An 18478-nucleotide genomic window follows, 5' to 3' on the forward strand; every position below is an offset into this window, starting at 1 on the left:
CAATGGGGATATGCAGTATTTGGACTCCTGCATGTTGACTCCACAGTCTACCAGTCTGTTCAGTGTCCCTAAATGTTGGAGCCCTGCTTTGCAAGCTGTGGGGAGAGGTTATCTGAAACCTCCTGATGCATCTTTCTGGACTGTTTCTTTTACTCAGAAGTAATTAAAACATTATTTTACAGTAAAACAAATACAAAAACAAACACAGTAAAATAAATACACGAAGAATTTGCGTGAGTTTTTAAAATTTAGGGCCAGGTGTGGTGGCTCATGCCTGTAATCCCAGCACTTCGGGAGGCCGAGGTGGGTGGACCACCTAAGGTCAGGAGTTCGAGACCAGCCTGGCCAACATGGTGAAACCCCCATCTCTACAAAAATACAAAAATTAGCTGGGCATGATGGCAGTGGCTGTAATTCCAGCTACTGGGGAGGCTGAGGTGGCAGAATTGCTTGAACCCAGGAGGCAGAGGTTGCAGTGAGCCAAGATCATTCCATTGCACTCCAGCCTGGGTGGCAGAGCGAGACTGCGTGTCCAAAAAAAAAAAAAAAAAAAAAAAAAAAAACATTCAGATTTTTTTGGCATCAGCATGGAGAGATCCATTGGAGATCATATGGTTTGGTCAAACCTGTTTTATAGGTGGGGAAACTGATGTGGAGAGTGGCAGGACCTGGCCTCACCATCCTGGTTAGGGATCTCCTGTCATCAAAAAGATTCTAGTCTGCTCCTTTCCAGATCTCTGAGCCCTGCAGAAACAACAGGTGGCTTCCTCTTCTTCCCCTGTGGAGGGTGAAGCCCAGAGGCCAAGACTGGGAGGAGGGTTCTGGGCCTTCATCCATTTTCTCTAGCTCCTAACATTGCCCAGAGGTGGGCCACCCTGCCTACCCATCAGCCTCCCCCTGCCCCTCTGCCAAATCTGGACATAATTATAGTAATTATACTGCATATAAACAGTATAGGTAACTGCTTCTGAGCATGATTACAGGAGATGTTTACACACTCACAACAGCATCAGAGTAAATGATAGCTTCCTTTCCCCTTAATACTTAGACCTTTCAGGGATAGTTAGCCAAATCTCAGCATTGAGGGTGTGGGAAAGACCTTACAATTTCCCACTACCTGCAAAGCAGGAAGGCACCTTGGACAAAGCAGGGTCCCAGCCAAGATTTCACAGGACATCAAGAAGCCTGCAGAGAAGTGGGCTAACATCTACTGGGCACCTACTGTATGCAGGCACTCAGGGGAGGCTAGCAAACACAAGCAAGTTCTTTCAACCTATTAATTCTGCAGGCTGATATTAGTGTATCCTCACTTTACAGGTCCGGACATGGGTTCTCAGAAGCTTGGTGTACAGGGTCACCCGCAGTAGGCCATGGAGCTGGGCATGGGCACTTTCCAGGGTGCTACCCGGTCACATCAGCGGGCCAGCTCTGCCCTCTTCCTTTATCGCCTCTTCTCACTTCTCGCAGCTTCCCTTTCCTGGGCGGCTTCCTGCAGCCCTTGCTGGCCGCGGGTCTCCGCTCAGTTCCCCAGTGTCAAGGCCGTCTACTGCCCCCTCCACCCCTTCTTCCTGTCTCTGTTGGGTGACTGGGTGTTATCTCTCCAGTAGAAGGGGGTGGGGTGGGGTGGAATGGGGAAGGGTGGAGCACAAGGCGAAGGCCTTGCCAGGCATCCCGGGGTCTCCAGCTAAGCGAGCGGCCGCAGGGAGTGCGGCCTCGGGGTCGCCAGACCCTCGGCTTCCAACCACACCCACACACAAAGGCTGCCCCGGCATGCGCGGGAGAGCGCGCTCGCACCCACGGCCGTGCGCACACACGCACAACTGCACAAAGACGTGCACACTCCTCCATCCACACCAATACACTCCTTAATAGGGCCCGCACACAGCCGTGCGCCCTCACGTACACCACAACACCACCACCATACACACACACACACACTCACTCACTCATACGGACTCGCACGCGGGTGGACCCCTCCCCCACCACAAACGCCGACCCTGGGGCCCTGACGCGTCCTGCAGCGCTGCCCTGGCTCGCTGGGCGGCGCGCGCACACGCAGACGCGCGCGCGCGCACACACACACACACACACACACACATACACACACAACCCCGCGCGGTTCCACGACCCCTGACCGCGGCCCGGGCGCTGAGCGCGAGCTCTGCGCGGCGGAGGCGGGCGGGACCGGGGCGGGGGGCGGGGGCGGCGGCGGCGGCGGCGGCCGGGAGAGCTGAGAAGGCGGAGCAGGGAGCCGGGAGCGGGCTGGCCCGCGCTCCTCCTGCTGGCCGGGGATTTTCCAGCCTGGGCGCTGACGCCGCGGACCTCCCTGCGGCCGTCGCGGACCATGGGCGACAAAGGGACCCGGTGAGTGCAGGGCGGTCGCCCGGCGTGGGGCGTGTGGGGGCGACCTCGGCGAGGGCACGGAAGGGGGCTCCGGTTGCGTCCTGGTTCTGTGTTCGCGGCCACCCCGGGATCTAGTACCAGCTCTCCTCCACCCGAGGTCTCCTGTGTGGTCTCCCCGGCAGGGCCGTGGGCGAGGGGGACCCAAAGGGCGAGGGCCTGGCCGCCCCATGTGGGCCGCGGCTCCTGGCCCGGACACACTCACAGCTCGCTGACACCCAGCGTTGGCCGACAGCCGCAGAGACGCGCAGGGGCAGGTTGACACACAATACACGCACGGGCACACTAACCCGTGGCACAGGCATGCTGGCGCACACACTGGCAGCCACTGGCACACGCTCATCACACGCAGTGGCACGCCGTCATACACGCCTCGGTCAACACATTCTTGCTTACAGCCTTGTTGGCATGAACAGCTCACACTCCAACATACACCAATTCTAACACACCCTCGTGCTGGCACACACGTGTGGGCATACACTGATACGCACACTGTCGCCTGCACTCGCTGTAGCAAACACTCTTGCTGGTTCACACATCACCCTCACTGGCACACACACTTGTGCTGGCATGTCTCACCAACACAGTGGAGCGCAAGGCCACACCAACACTGACCCCCACAGACACAATCAGACTAATGCTTGCAAAGACTGGCACCCCGCAGGCACAAGCTGCTAGCCCGAGGCCCGCTGACACACACGTTCCAGGCCCCACATGGCCAGAAGTGGAAACACATATCACACAGGGTAGAACGCTCCCCACTGCCCCCAGCCTGGGGAAAACAGATCACATCCCATCCAAATAGATCGCATCCATCTACTCTGTTCCCTTTCCCTCTGACCTCCTGAGGAGTGGCTGGCCAGGGGCTGTTTTGAACCTAGGGCTGGGGGAACCCCTCCTGTTCTAGAACCTGGCCTGAAATACTCAGAAAGAAACGGTCTATGCCTCTGAAAGGGGAAAGTGGGACAGAAGGAGGAGGGGCTGGAGCAGGACAGCCCCTGGGGGCAGCCCTTCAGACAGGACCAGCCCTGGTCAAGGGCTCACCATTGCCACCCTATTTTCCCCGTTGCTCTCCCCACCCAAGTGGGCACAGCAGCCTCTTCCTGGGCTCTCCCTCTTTCTCATTGTTTTCTGTCTTCTCTCCTATTCTTGTGCCTGACTTCTGCCTCCTCCCTTTCCTCCCCTCCCCTCTCCTCGGTTCCATTTATTATTAAGCTCTTGCTGTATACTAGGCATAGTGTGGGTGATCAAAGATGCGCAAGGCCCACTCCTCTGAAGGAGCTTACAGACTAGAGAGACACACCCCAGTGGGCACCACCTTTCAGGGCCACTGACAAAGCCATTTCTCACGCACTGCCATCTGAGACTCTCTCTCAACACTGTAAGAAAGGGCTTCCAGAGATTATTTCCATTTTCTAGAGGAGGAAACTGAGGCTCAGAGGCAACTTAGGCTCTTAATGTTTAGAAACTACTTTCCAGCCATCCTCCTGACAGCTCTTCCAGGAGGTTAATTTTCCTCTTCCTGTTTTCTAGCAGAGGAACCAGAGAGCTGGAGAGGTCATGTGATTTGCCTAAGGTCAAAAGGGGCCAGAGGCAGGGCAGAGGCTGGAGTTCACTTGGTCATGTCTCTGGATGGCCCTAGGGCACTACCAGGCCCCACATGGGCCAGAGAGGGGTGCCCTGCTCTGTGCTGGAGGCCCAGGCTTTGGGGGAGACAGCAGAAGATCATGCTGTGCCTGCATGCATCTTGATGGCTAGTCCCCATTGCAGCTGGCTGGCCAGCACTGTGACCTAGGCCTCTGTCCTCAGTAGAAAGGTATGTGACTCCCTCCCCAGCCACATCCATCTTGACCCATGAGGTCAGGCTTTTCTTCCTGCAGGGTATAGCAGGGAGTTGGAGCCATTCTCTACTCCTCCTGTCCTTCCTAGGCTGCCTTGTGATTGGGGTAACTCAGCCTCTCTTGGGTCTCTCTGTACCTCTCTGTGACTTGGGGGATAAGTGTCATTGCTGTCCTGCTGACATGATTGTCAGGAAGATGTGGACACCATGGGCTTCCAGGCACCTGTTGGAGACCCTGTCTCTGAGGCCAAGGTATTTTCCATGACTCCCCCTGCCCTGCCTCGAACTCACTGCTGGACCTTTGGGACATTGGGCAATTGCCTTTATTTTCCGGACCTTAGTTTCCCATCTGTAAACTGGAGCTATCAATACTTACGTTTTAAGGCTTCCCTTGTACTTACTGACTTCACTGGGCAGGGGAAGAGGCACTGCCTGAAGCCTGGAGCCAAGGCCCAGCTAAATCCACCTGATGGTGGCCCTGACCTCCCCCTCAGACTCTCCTGCAGTCCCATGAGGGCTTTCTGTCCCTTTCCAGACAGTTTGCTAAGTAATTTGGAAAAGAAGGGCAAAATCGGTAATGGGCTGTACCTTGTCTTTTTCCGTAAGCCATGAGATTCTACTTTATCTATGACTTAGAGGAGGAATCTGCAGATATCGAAAACTGAACATCAGGAATCATTGCATCCATCCCTCCATCTGGAATTGCACCCCCATATGAAAGTGACAATGAAAATTTATCAGAAAGTGTCACTGCCCTCTAGGAATTCCCAGGGTCAAGGGGGAAAGAGGTGTTAAATACCTGGACAGGACTGTGCGTGTTGGCTCACACCTGTAATCCTAGCACTTTGGAAGGCTGAGATGGGCAGATTGCTTGAGCTCAGGAGTCTGAGACCAGCCCGGGTAACATGGTGAAATACTATCTCTACAAAAAATACAAAAATTAGCTGAGTGTGGTGGCACATGCCTATAGTCCTAACTACTTAGGAGGCTGAAGTGGGAGGATCACTTGAGCCGTGGAGGTCAAGCTGTAGTGAGCCATGATCATGCCACTGCACTCCAGCCTGGGTGAGATAGTGAGACCTGGTCTGAAAAGATAAAAACAAAATACCTGGACAGGACTAATCACAGGGCAGGAGTATGATGGTTGCTGTAAGATGCTCTGGGAACAATCATATATTCATTCAACAAATGTTGATGAGTGCCTTCTGAGTGCCCAGGGCCTGGGGATTCAGAGAGGAAGGAGTCTACTCTGTCCTCCAGGGATTTAGAGCAGAGCAGGTGGTCATAATTCAGGATGACGTGTGTTGTGGGAGGCTTAAGGAGAAGTCCCCAACCCAGGCCCAGGCAGGGAGCATGGCACAGGAAGCTCTCCTGGAAAGGAGGTGGCGTTGGAACTGCTGAGCTTCATCTGGAAGGATGAGAAGGCCAAGGGGGCGGGATTGGGAATGATATTCCTGGCCGAGGGTGCAGAATTTGCAATGGCTTGGAGGCAGGAAGCAAGGCTTGCAGCCTGGGGCCTGGGCTGGGGATGACACTGAGCCTTAAGAGGTAAACACAGGCCGGTCACCAGCAGCCTGGGAATGTCAGGCTAAGGAGAGAGCATTTTCTCCTGAAGTGGATGGTGATTCAGAGAAGAGTGTGAGGCAGCCGAGGGCTGAAAGCAGATGTTTTCATTTCAGAGAGATGTCTTTGGCAGCGCCAAGGAGGGTGGATGGGAAGAGCAGGCCTAGAAGCAGGGAGACCAGTGAGGAGGTTGGGAAGAAACCTGAGAACTAAGGCTGCGAGCTCTGAACTTATGCTGCAGAGAGGATAGAGCTGAGAAACATGAATGTGAACGGGAGGTGGAGTCCATCAACCTTGCTGGTCCATGGGACCTTTGCCAGGTATCTGGTGTGTTAGAATTATACGTGTAATCTCAGTGAATTCAACCGTAATCTAGTAATGTAGTGATTGTTGTCCCCATTTTGCAGATGAGGAAACAGACTAGGAGAGATTAAGTATTTGTTCACTGCCATTCAGCCAGCAAGCATAAGAATCCGGGCCTATTGGCCCACAAAGCCCTCTCTGCTACTCGATGCTTTTGCCCAAGAGAGGGGACCTTGTCTGGCTCACAGTTGGCCTCCCTAGCAGCTCCCAGCCTCAAGTTGTGCATCCTTTCTGGGCCTTGCTGTTTCCACTAACTCAACAGACAACATGAAGGACCAGATTTAGACAACAGGAGGGACTTCCTGAGAGGCAACGGTAGGGAATGGAATTTCCTTTCCTGCAGATGTAACTCCTCTTTTTTCAGAGAAAGGAGGATGATGGGGACATGTAATCACCAGCTCTCTGTGAACTTTGGCTGTCATTTCTCTTGGTGGTTAAGCCCTGTGTGACCCATCTTGGCTGGAACATGGGGAAGTCCTGTAGCTTTGGCCAGGGCTGCTCGTGGGCCCACTGGGAGTGGTAGCATTGAGCCTGGCCCATTGTCTCTGATACCTGATTCCAGGCCAGCCTCTGGGCTTCAGACTTCTCCACTGCTTTCTTCCTTCCAAGTTTGGGCCTCCTTGCCTGAGGCTGACACCTCCCATTGGCATGGGTCCAGAGGTCCTGAGTTGTGGGCTTGCCACTTCTCAGGGCTTCTGACACTTTGGGGTGTCAGAAGAACAGCAGTAGAACAGCAGGCTGGGAGTCAGCACACCCCAAGTGAGGTCCTGGCCTCCACCCAGGCGTCCTCCGCTGCTGCCAGAGTGCTCGTGCCTACCATCTGGCTGAGGCCTGCAGGGCTGGGAGCAGCTTGGTGAGGGAGCCAGGGCAGTCTGTTATAGGCTGGATGTAGTGGGGCTTCTGCGTTAGGGGGTCTGGATCCTGGGGTAAGGATCAAAATGCGAGGCAGGGCTTTGGAAATGTGGATGAATGATGTCGCATAGGGAGGAGGTATAGAGTATGAAGAGAGGATGATTAGGGACAGCCAGGGCCTTGGAGAGCACCAGTGCCTGGGCATGGAGAGAAGAGGGAGGAAACTGGTGGAAGGCCATATTCTTGGAGCCAAAGAAGCAGGAACAGACCCACAGAGGATGAGCTGGACCAAGACCCCTCAGATTCAGCCAGAAGACAGTAGCTGGTGGCATGGGTTTTGGTGGAGTGGTGAGGGCAAAGCTAGGCTACAGCAGGCAGAGAGGAGTGGGAGAGGACCCTGCTTTTCTTATGCTTGGAGCAAGGCTTGAGCCTCTTGGAGGAAGGGCATGAGGCCCAGGGCTGGGAGCAAGCAGGCAGTGAAGACTGTGGGTATGGGAACCTAGGGGTTTTATCTCATCCACCCCCTCCTTCTGCCTTATGTCCAGAGGCAGAAGACCACTGCCCTGTGCTATCCTTTCAGGCTTAGGCTGAGGGATTGTGAAGCGTGAGCTGGTCCTGGGGAAGACATGCAATGTGCTGGCTCCAGAAAGGTGGGGCATCTGACTCAGGTGGGGGACTTGGAGGAAGGCTTCTTCGAGGAGGTGAACCCGGAGCTGGGTGCTAGAGTATGAGAAAGAGTTAGGCGGGAGTAAGGTGTTCTAGGCAGAAGAAGAGCCTAGGCCAAGGTGCAGATACTGGGTGCAGGTGTGGGAGTGTGAGGGGTGAGGCTGTGGAGGAAGGGGCAACCTTGGCCAGTAGGCCTTGGGTGTGTGGTTTCAAGGTACTTTCTTATTCATTCATACTTCAGGCTGAGTGAGCTCCCCATTTGGTGAGCAGCTTGTGGTTCAGGGCTATTTCTGTTCTCAGTTGATACTTCCTCACCCACACTGGGTCTGCTTCCCCAGGAGATGCCTGGCAGAGGTTTGCTGAACTGGACTGAACATTTTTTTCCCTTCTTGCCTCTGCTGTTGGCCCAGGGACTCCCTAAGTGCTGAAATTAGGCCTTTCCCATTAGTGAATCCTAAGACTGAAAACAATTTCCCACATTAGGCAAGTTCTCAAAAGAGAGGGGTGGGGTCCTGACTCCTGCATCAGACTGGGAAGTCCTGAGGGACAGGGATATACCACCTCTATTAGCATGCGGCGCCTGAGCCGGAGGTCTGGGAGCTCCTTCATCTGATTGGCTTTTGCAGGTGGGAGCCATGTCTCCCTCCTCAGACTAGAGGCTTCTGAAGGAAGGATGTCTCCCCCATCACACTGGGGGCTCCTGAGGTTGGGGCCTTGTCTCCTACGTGAGTCCTGGGATTAGAACAGGTATTGTCGGCCGGGCGTGGTGGCTCAAGCCTGTAATCCTAGCACTTTGGGAGGCCGAGACGGGCGGATCACAAGGTCAGGAGATCGAGACCACCCTGGCTAATACGGTGAAACCCCGTCTCTACTAAAGAATACAAAAAACTAGCCGGGCGACGAGGCGGGCGCCTGTAGTCCCAGCTACTCGGGAGGCTGAGGCAGGAGAATGGCATGAACCTGGGAGGCGGAGCTTGCAGTGAGCTGAGATCTGGCCACCGCACTCCAGCCTGGGCGACAGAGCCAGACTCCGTCTCAAAAAAAAAAAAGAAAAAAAAAAAAAAAAGAACAGGTATTGTCTCAGATGGTCCCTGGGTGCTCTGCGTTCTTCCCTCCCATGTGGACAGGATGGGTCCTGTCCCAGGGGTGGCTTGAGTCCTAGTAGGGGGTTGGAGAACAGAGGGGGTTGGCAGGACAGGGTGGCTGCTTTTGAGCGGGCAACAAAGGACTCTGTTGTCCCAGTCCCCTCCCACCTTCCCTAAGGGGTCGTGGCAGGGTCATCTCTCCGGAGACGCACCTCCTCCTTCCTGGGACTGGCCCCATCTTTAGTGCCACTTCAGTAGAACTGCTTGTTCCTTCCCAGGAGACCTGGTGCCAGATGAGGCCCCTGGGAGTTGGACCAGACAGGTCCCCAGAATTCTGTGTGACTAAGGTCACTGCAGGAACTGAACAGCTTTTCCTCTGCCTGGGGCTGGGCAACACCTGGCTGAGGCCACAGTTGAGCTTCTGTCTCCCTGCACCAGGAGAGGGATCTGCTGGTCTAAAAGGTCTTCAGCACTGGGAGCACTGTGACTGATGTCGAGTCAGCGGGAGGCAGGATGCAATGTCTGAACCATTCAGTGGTTCAGCAGCCCATGTATGGGCCTGGATGAGGCAGGAGGTCCCTTTCATGCTGGCCCTGGACCTGTAGCCCACAACCAGCTCACTTGGTCTTTGTGCAGCCCTACCCTTCCCTCAGCCTTGCAGGGAGGCTTGTTGAACTGGACTGAACTCTTTCTTCCCTTCTTCCCCCATCACACTGGGGGCTCCTGAGGTTGGGGTTTTGTCTCCCACATGAGCCCTGGAACTAGAACAGGTATCATCTCAGATGGTTCCTGGGCACCTTGTCTTCTGCCTTCCCGTGTGCAGGATGGGTCCATCCCAGGGGTGGTTTGAGTCCTAGTAGGGGGTTGGAGAACAGAGGGTTGGACAGAGGGCGAGCAAACCTCTGCCAGGTTTGTTTCCTCTTCACCCTTGCCCCTGCCTTGTGCAATGGGCATGGACAAGTTTTGGCACAGGGCCAGGGGAGGGGTGGGGAGTAGACTGCTGGGGCTCACCGCCTCAGAAGGGTCCCAGAGGTATGCTCTACTGCTTACTTATTGCTGTGTGACCTTGGGCATGACATGCACCCTCTCTGGGTCCTAGTGTCCCTATGAAGTCAAATCACGTGAATGGCCCTTCTGCTAGCAGGTCCAGGAGTGCCCTTTCTTCTGGGTGGATGAAGTGGAAGATTGAGCAGCTCAGGCCTCTGCTACAGGCCAGCGGTACTGAGACCACTAGGGAGTGTGTCCTGGGTGGGGGATGGGTGTTGGGTGCTGAGGGCCAAGAAGGAATTGGCTACTGCTCGAAAGGGTGGTGCTGTCTCCCATGGTATCAGGTGCTTGAACAGCAGTCGTGATCACCTCCAGGGACATACAGCATCTGTAGCAGGTATGTAGCTCATGCCTGTAATCCCAGCACTTTGGGAGGCTGAGGCGGGTGGATCACTTGAGGTCAGGAGTTCGAGACCAGCCTGGCCAACATGGTGAAACCCCATCTCTTTTGAAAATACAAAAGTTAGCCAGGCATGGTAACATGTACCTGTAGTCTCAGCTACTCAGGAGGCTGAGGCAGAAGAATTGCTTGAACCCAGGAGGTGGAGGTTGCAGTGAGCCAAAATAGCACCACTGCACTCCAGCCTGGGTGACAGGACAAGACTGTCTCAAAAATAAATAAATAAAATAAAATATGGCAAAAAAATAAATAAATAAATAAACAAAGCATATTTAGTAACCCTTTGCCCAGGTGTTTGCTCCTCGTGAACGCCCTTCCCTCTCTTTTAAGACTCAGGTCAGGCCGGGCGCAGTGGCTCATGCCTGTAATCCCAGCACTTTGGGAGGCTGAGGCTGGTGGATTGCAAGGTCAGGAGATCGAGACCATCCTGGCTAACACGGTGAAACCCCGTCTCTACTAAAATTACAAAAACTTAGCTGGGCGAGGTGGCGGGCGCCTGTAGTCCCAGCTACTCAGGAGGCTGAGGCAGAAGAATGGCGTGAACCCGGGAGGCGAAGCTTGCAGTGAGTGGAGATCTCGCCACTGCACTCCAGCCTGAGCAACAGAGGGAGACTTTGTCTCAAAACAAAACAAAACACACACACACACACACACACAAAACACTCAGGGCAGGAGCACTTCCTCCAGGAAGCCTTCTCTGCTGCTCTGGGGCCTCCTCTGGGCACCTGCAGCCCTCTTGGTGATCTGATTAGCATGGAGTATTAGCAGATTAGCATAGGGGTTAGGCTCTTGGAAGAACCAGATTTCCTGGTTTCCAGTCCCAGCTCTGACACTTACCAGCTGGGTGGCTTCCCTGATTACTTAACCCTTTCTCTGCTGTGGCTCCCTTATCTGTAAAATAGGGTAGTGTGTTGTCATGAGGACTGAGTTAAAATTAAGTAAAATAAAGCAAAGAAAGTCCCTGTGTAAGGTCAGTGTTATCTTGCTGTTATCGCTTATGTGACCTCTCACCGGGCCTGCCTCCCTCACCCAGCTGTGAGCTCCCCCAGGGAAGGACCCTGTTTGATTCATTTTTTTGAGGCTTCCAAGGCCTCATTACAAGCCTGTATTATTGTTGGCTTTCAGTACCTGATTGCTGACTTGACCACATACAACAGCTTTCCCATCCTTAAAGGCCTGGATCACGTACATTCACCTCTTCCTCTGGGAAACCCTCACTGGATTCCCAGTGGTTTGTGACCTTCTTGTAATCTCTCTCTGTCAGCACTCATCCCTCCCTCCCTGCATAGATCCTGGGTATTTGCATACTCATGATGTCATCTTGTGAGGTCAAGAACTTTTCAAGAGCACCTGGCCTGGATCTGCTTGTCCCCAACACCTGCGCAGAGCTGGCATGCTGCTGAACTCCATAAATATTTGTTCAGCCAAGGCATCTCACTGGGAGGAGATATTCTAGGGGGTGGGCAGTGTGGTTGGTAAGGACCATAGGACATCATTGCTGATTTCAAAAATGTCTCAAAGTAGCCCAGAGCCATAGGAATTAGATTATTCTTTGTGACCTAAAGGGCAGAGGTTACTGGATGTCCAGCTTTACCTTGCTGGAAGACTGGCTATTTTCTGACAATCAGAGCTCTTTGGGAAGGGGCTTGGCGGCTCATTCCCACTTCTGGGCCTTTGTTCCTGCTGCGCCTCTCTGTCTACTTGTTCCAATCCTACTTCCTAAATAGGTGCCCCGGTCATGAAGCCATTCTCTTCTGGCCTCCGGAGCGTGCACTCAATTCTTCATCCTCATCCTCAGTCATGTACTGAGCCTTTCCCGGGTGTGGGCAGTGGCATGGGAGAAAAGGGAGTCCCTCCTTAGGATGGACATCTGGGTCTGGCTGCAATCCCTCCAGTGTGGTTTGACCCGGCCTGAGGAGGGGACCATGGTTTCCAATGACCTACCGGTGATCAAAGAGCTCTTTATTCAGCTGGACAGCCTCCCTTGGCTGGCAGAGCACAGAGCTCCCCATCAGCTCCCCACTGGGCAAGTACTCAGAACCCACCTAATTACTGGGGACAGAATTCTGGGCACTGCATCCAGCAGGCTGCGGTCATAATCAGCTAATTAAACCACCCAAGCATTGCTCCTTGGCCCAGAGCAGAGGGAATGGGGGTGGAGTGGTGAGGCTGGGAGGAGATGTAACAGGGGAGGCTCAGAGATGGGTCTGCAGAGCAGGGCTGGGAGGGGGAAGCAGGAAGTGCAGAGGGAGGGTGTGAAGCAGGGAGAGAGGCAGGCAGATGCCCAAAGGTGCCGTCTGAGGAGAGGACCCAAGTGGGGTGAATGGAGGGCAGGGGCTCTGACCTGGGAGACAGGGATCCCACTTCTTCACTGTCCCTGTGCTGCCATAGGCAAGTTGCTTTTCCTCTTTGGGCCTCAGTTTCTCTATGTGTCAAGCAGGAAGTAGGAGAGGCTTTGGCCTAGAGGCTCCCTAAGACCCTTTCCTTCTCTTGTTGGGAGAGGGCATGAGCGGCAGCGTGATTCTGGCAGGATAGCTTGGCCTCTGGCAACCCTGCTTTCTGGAAGTGGCAGACAGTGTAGGAGTCTGTTCCAGCCTGAGACTGGGTCAGAAGGGAAGACGGTTGGGAGCAGCAGTCTGCCCACCTGGCTCCCCAAGCACGTCCCGCCCTTGGTCCTGTCTTCGGGACTATCCTGTGGTTCCCAAACTAGTCCTCAGCGAGGGACTCTTTAAGGCCGAGGTCTCCCTCCCCAGGGCTGGGCAGTGTCATTTCCATTTGTGTAGAAATTGCCCAAGTAGCACCCTCAGAGTATGTGGAGGAGGGGCTCTCGGAGCTAGAGCCAAAAGGTTTGGAGGTTGCAATTCAGAGTTAGACTCTGCTTGTACTGCTCACTTGCTAGCTCCATGACCTTCAGCTTGGGTCTTAAACTCTCTGGCCTCAGTTTTCTCCTTTGGGAAATAGGTATAATAATATTAATGGGGTTGCTGTGGGCAGAGAGGGTAAGGACTTCATAAAAAGCCATTGTCGGCCAGGCATGGTGGCTGACGCCTGTAATCCCAGCACTTTGGGAGGCTGAGGTGGGCAGATGACCTGAGGTCAGGAGTTCCAGACCAGCCTGGCTAACATTGTGAAACCTCGTCTCTACTAAAAATACAAAAATTAGCCAGGTGTGGTGGCACACGCCTGTAATCGCAGCTACCAGGGAGGCTGAAGTGGGAGGATTGCTTGGACCAGGGAGGTGGAGGTTGCAGTGAGCTGAGATCTTACTACTGTACTCCAGCCTGGGTGACAGAGTGACACTCCGTCTCAAAAAAAAAAAAAAGCCATTGTCATTCAAGACTGAGAGTGGATCTCAGCTCCTTCCCTCTCCCATGTCCCCTCCCTCCTCTTTTATCCCTCTTTTCCATGGTCCAGGGCTGTGCACACAGCTGTGTGCGGGGGGTGGGGGCTGTGCCGGCCAGCTGAGAAGCTCTGAGGAAGGCAAGAAGGGAAGTGAGATTGCCCACGGTCAGCAACCGCAGTGTGGTGCTGGGGTAGCTGGGGCCCCTCCCCTCTGGCCCCTCACCCATGGCAGATTCTCTAGGAGGAAGTGGGGAGAGATTGGGGAGCAGGAAGCTGGGGGCAGTTGTGGAGGGAAGTCCTTCGGCATCCTGGCCCCAGGCTCCTCTTTCTTAACCCTCACCCCTGTGCACAGCCCCGAGCCTGGCTTTCTGCCAAAGGAGCCAGCAGGCCACTGTTTCACACACTCAGAAAGCAACAGCCTTCCTGGTTCCCAGCCCCGAGTAGGAGGTGCCTGCTTGGAGCTCAGGCACTTGGAAAGCAGTGCCTACTACAGGGTCTGCCAGGTCTGGAGGAGGCAGCAAAAGTGAAGAAAGACCCCCAGCCCCCACAGCCTCTCCTCGCAGTGCTGGGCTGAGACATGCCAGGGACTCTGACTCCAAGGCAGCTGGTTACATAACTAAGCATGCCTCCCTGCTCCTTTCCTCCCTGTCTCCCTAGAGGGGCCTTGGAGGAGGTGCTGCATTGCCCAGAATTCCTGAGCCCAGAAGGTCATGGGGAGCATCCCCCTGCCTTGGATAGTGGTAGTGCCGCCCACACCGTGTAGAATGGTGAGCCATGTAGGATGGTGAGCTGTGTATGCTTCCTCAGTGCAGGCCTCTGGGGTTGGCTCTGAGCATTGTCTCCTCCAACTCTCTTGGGAGCAGAGCTGCAAAGGGAAGAAGCCTCATTAGAGGAAACAGGCCTTGTCCTGAGATAATTTGCCTGAAAAACTGCCCCCAGAGGGAAACTGGCCTCTCTGCAGCCAGAGGAACAAATAGCTAGCATTTTACACTTTGTCCCATTCTATTCCACAAACATTTCTCCCTCCACTCAAGGAATGTCCCGAAGCGGCCAGGCCTGTCCCAGTGGTGTGTCTCTCTCCAAGCGGGAAGGGGATTTATGGAGCAGCTCTGCTCTGCCTCCCACCTGAGGCTGCCCTTTCTCCGAAGTTGAGGGCCTGGCCTTCCCAGGTTCTGGGTGGCAAGGAACCTTATGACGTGGAACACTATCTCCCTGGGCCTCGGGCAAGAAGTTTTCAGGGTTAGCTTATATCGTTTCTGTTAGGCCATCGCTGTCCTCCCGAGGAGGTTCCAAGGAACAAAGTTTTCTCTCTGTGCCACACCCCAGGCCCTGTGCTGGGCACCTGAAATATAAAGAGGGCCCAGACAAGTCTCTGCCCTCATGCTGCTCAGATGTATTGGGAGAGAGGCAATAGATAATCACAACAGCTGCCAGAAGAGGGGTAGTGGGCATCTGTTTTTAGCAGGGACAAAACAGAGCCAGAGGTTAAGGATCAGAGGCAGCTCACCAGAACAGGGGCCCGTGAGCAGGTTGGAAAGTGCGTTTGTGTGAGCCAGAAGTTATACTCTTCCTGGCAGTATCTCTGTGACATGAATTTTCATCCAGGACTGACTTTCTTCAGCAGACTTGAGAAACCTACTATGTGCCTGCATAGTGTCAGGCACTGGTTTCACCTGCTGTCAGTAAGGAGTGTTTTGGGAATGCAGACTGCTTAAGAACAAAAACCACTAGGGTGAAAAGTGAAAGTTCTGCCACGTGGCATCACAGTGAGTTTTTCGGCCTGGAGAAAGAAAATGGGGTGGGTATATCAGGATACACTGGGCTCAGCAAACCTGCCGTTGGAAACCAGGGTCTACTGTGCTGAGGGTATGGAGAGCAAAGCTTTCCTCCAGCCCAGGAGACACTGCAGAGGTCTGATGACTGTTCCCAGAGGAGCCCAGGGACACTAGACAGTTGGGAAACTGTGTCTTAGGAGAAACAGCTCCAGGCTGTGGGACTGGCAGCCAGGGCCCATGTGTGCTGGTCTCTACAGATTGGAGGGCTATCTTTAGGCACACTGAGGCCACATGGAGTGGTGGAGAGAGGCAGCTGGCTGGGGTTCTCACCTCCCCTCTACCAGTAATTGCATGTCTGTTGGCAAGTTTTCCAGCCTCTGGAGATAGCCTGTTCATCCTTTTCATCCTTTCTCAGTTACAGCTGTGCTAATGAAAGCACCCAGCACATTAGCAGGGCTCTTCACTGGTTGATGTTATGATGGGTCTCTATTGCCCCAGGGTACTGGGAGAAACCTAGAGACATTTTAAAACTCAATAAGGAGTTTTTTTTTTTTTTTTTTTGCAACAGATTTTTTTTGACATTCTAAAAATGACAAAGATGATTACACATCATAATCAAGCGGCTAATATGCGTGGTCGTTTCTCCCTGCGCTGACTGTTCTATAGCAGCAATTCAGTGTAGCAGCGATTCACTATGCATACTTGAAACAATCCAGCCACCTCTGATGTTCACCATTTGCAGAGTAAACTTTGTAGTAGGAAGAACTTTCAAAGAACCATGACCCAGCCGCACACTGAGCCCTGACCCAGCATACAGAAAGACCTGGGTTGCTCTGGCCTCAACTTCCATTTGAGTGTAGAGCTGCATGGGGGTGTGTCGAGCTCCCTGGAAAAGAGAAACCCATTCCTTCCTGTGGGCAGCACGAGTTCAGGGGATCCAAACTGAATGGTGATAGAGACATGTCTCCCAAAGTACTATTCTCCTCATTCTACCACCACTGGCTCAGGTCAAGCCCCACTCCTGGCCTGGATTGTTACAATTGTCTTCTAGTTACTCTCTTTCTGCTTAGTCCCAACCCTCCAAGCCATCCTGTTATTCTGAAATTCACATGTGGCCATATCCTTCCCAGCCTAAAGCCTGATCCACTGCTCCCTATCTCCTATGGGAAAGTCCCCATTCTCTAGGAGGCCCTTCAGGATCTGTCCCTAATGTGCCTTCCACACTCCTTTCCCAGCTGTCCCCACCACACTGCTAACAACCTGGCTGCATTGACTTTTTTGGATCTTGCTTAACAGTCTTTGCACTTTTCACACCTCTGTGCCTTTGCTCAAGCCTATCTCTTTAGCTGGAATGCCCTTCCTCCTCTGGTGAAATCTTCCTTAAAGACATTTCAGGCTGGGTGCTGTGGCTCACACCTGTAATTCCAGTACTTGGGGAGGCTGAGGCAGGCGGATCACTTGAGCACCATTGCACTCCAGCCTGGGCAACGAACAAATCTCAGTCTCAAAAAAAAAAAAAAAAAAAAGAAAAGAAAGACATTTCAATGAAGTTCATTGAACAACTGCACAGGATACCTGCTCTAGACATGAAGCCCTCCCTTGACTCTGCTCCCTGCCCAAGTAGAGTGAATGGCCTCTTTCAGGCTCCCTTAGCACTGTGCAGGCTTCCCGGATGGCACTTTGTATTGTAGTTGACTGCTAACAAGTCAGTTCCCTCTCTGCTCAAGGGCAAATGTGTATTTCTTGTCTCTTGGACTCCCAGCTCCTGACTGGGGCCTGACACAGTGTGAGGCCAGAGTCGGTTGGGGAGTGAGTCAGGGAAGATTCCCTGGAGGAAGTGAGCCCCAAGCTGCTGACTTAAAGAAGCACCCTTTCCCTCTTCTTACTTCCTTCCTGGTCCTGGTGCTGAAGGAAAACAGTCAAAACTTTTTTTTTCCTTTTCTTTTTTTCCTTTGAGATAGGATCTTGCTATGTCACCCAGACTGGAGTGCAGTGGCACGATCATAGCTCACTGCAGCCTTGAAGATTTTTTGTGGAGACAGGGTCTCACTGTGTTGCCCAGGCTGATCTCAAACCCCTGGGCTCAAGAGATCCTTCTGCCTCAGCCTCCCATAGTGTTGAGTTTATAGGTGTGAGCCACCATGCCTGGTCTGAAACTGACTTTGAAAAGGGAAATGTATAGCTTTTGAATTGGTGGATGAAATCTCCTAGCCTGGAGATAATTAAATAAGGCTTAGATCTCCCTCTCTCCCTTCACACATTTCCTGAATACCTAGAACATGCCAGACACTGGAGCTACAAAAATGAATTAAATAAAACATGTCTATCTTTTTCTGTCTCCATAATGTTCATGCTGGAAACTGCCCTTTCCTTTTTCTGTTTCATTGGACCAAGTTCAAATCTTAGCATGTCACTTGTAGCTCTGACTCTGGGCACATCACGCCACCTTTCTGAGCCCTAGTTTTCATATGCATACCACAGAGATGATAATATTACCCTCACAGGGTGGTGATGGATCATGTGTGTGAGGGATTGAACAGGTGACTTTGACAGTGGTTTCTCATTGAGTGGCAGCCACTCTCTGACTGGAAGTTTCTTGAGGGCAGTGACCATGTCCAGTAGATAAATGTGCCTTAGTGCCCAGCCTAGGACCAGGCATGCAGTACATGAGGGTCATCAGCCATGCCAATTTTCCTGGGACAGTCTCAGTCCTGCTGTAGCAGGACTAGTGGCAGACAAAACTCCTCAGATACCGGGTTAAAGAAGGAAGGGGTTTATTCGGACAGGGGCATTGGCAAGACTTCTGTCTCAAGAGCCGAGCTCCCTGAGTGAGCAATTCCTGTCCCTTTTAAGGGCTCACAACTCTAACGGGGTGCGTGTGAGAGGATCGTGATTGAGCAAGCAGTGGGTACGTGACTGGTGGCTGCATGCACCGGTAATTAGATCGGAACAAAACAAGATAGGGATTTTCACAGTGCATTTCTGTACAATGTCTGTAATCTATAGATAACAGAACCCATTAGGTCAGGGGTCGATCTTTAACTACCAGGCCCAGGGTGCGTCGCCGGGCTGTCTGCCTGTGGATTTCATTTCTGCCTTTTAGTTTTACTTCTTCTTTCTTTGGAGGCAGAAATTGGGCATAAGA

The 18478-nt window shown here is 53.2% G+C and overlaps 1 protein-coding gene across 4 annotated transcripts in view; it reads left to right on the top strand.

Annotated features, from left to right (window-relative positions):
* Positions 1-2025: 2025 nt before the first annotated feature.
* ARRB1 (arrestin beta 1) overlaps positions 2026-18478 on the top strand; it is a 102489-nt gene continuing 86036 nt past the window's right edge. For all 4 annotated transcript variants that reach the window (XR_001887870.1, XM_017885266.1, XM_017885269.1 and 1 more), the window contains exon 1: positions 2026-2364. Coding sequence is in view for 3 of the 4 variants with exons in the window: in XM_017885266.1 (XP_017740755.1) it covers positions 2345-2364 (20 nt within the window). In the remaining variant the exon portion in view is untranslated. The remainder of the gene's footprint in view (positions 2365-18478) is intronic.

This window comes from Rhinopithecus bieti, unplaced genomic scaffold (assembly GCF_001698545.2).
Source record: "Rhinopithecus bieti isolate Rb0 unplaced genomic scaffold, ASM169854v2 scaffold_14549, whole genome shotgun sequence".
Taxonomy (NCBI): Eukaryota; Metazoa; Chordata; class Mammalia; order Primates; family Cercopithecidae; genus Rhinopithecus; species Rhinopithecus bieti.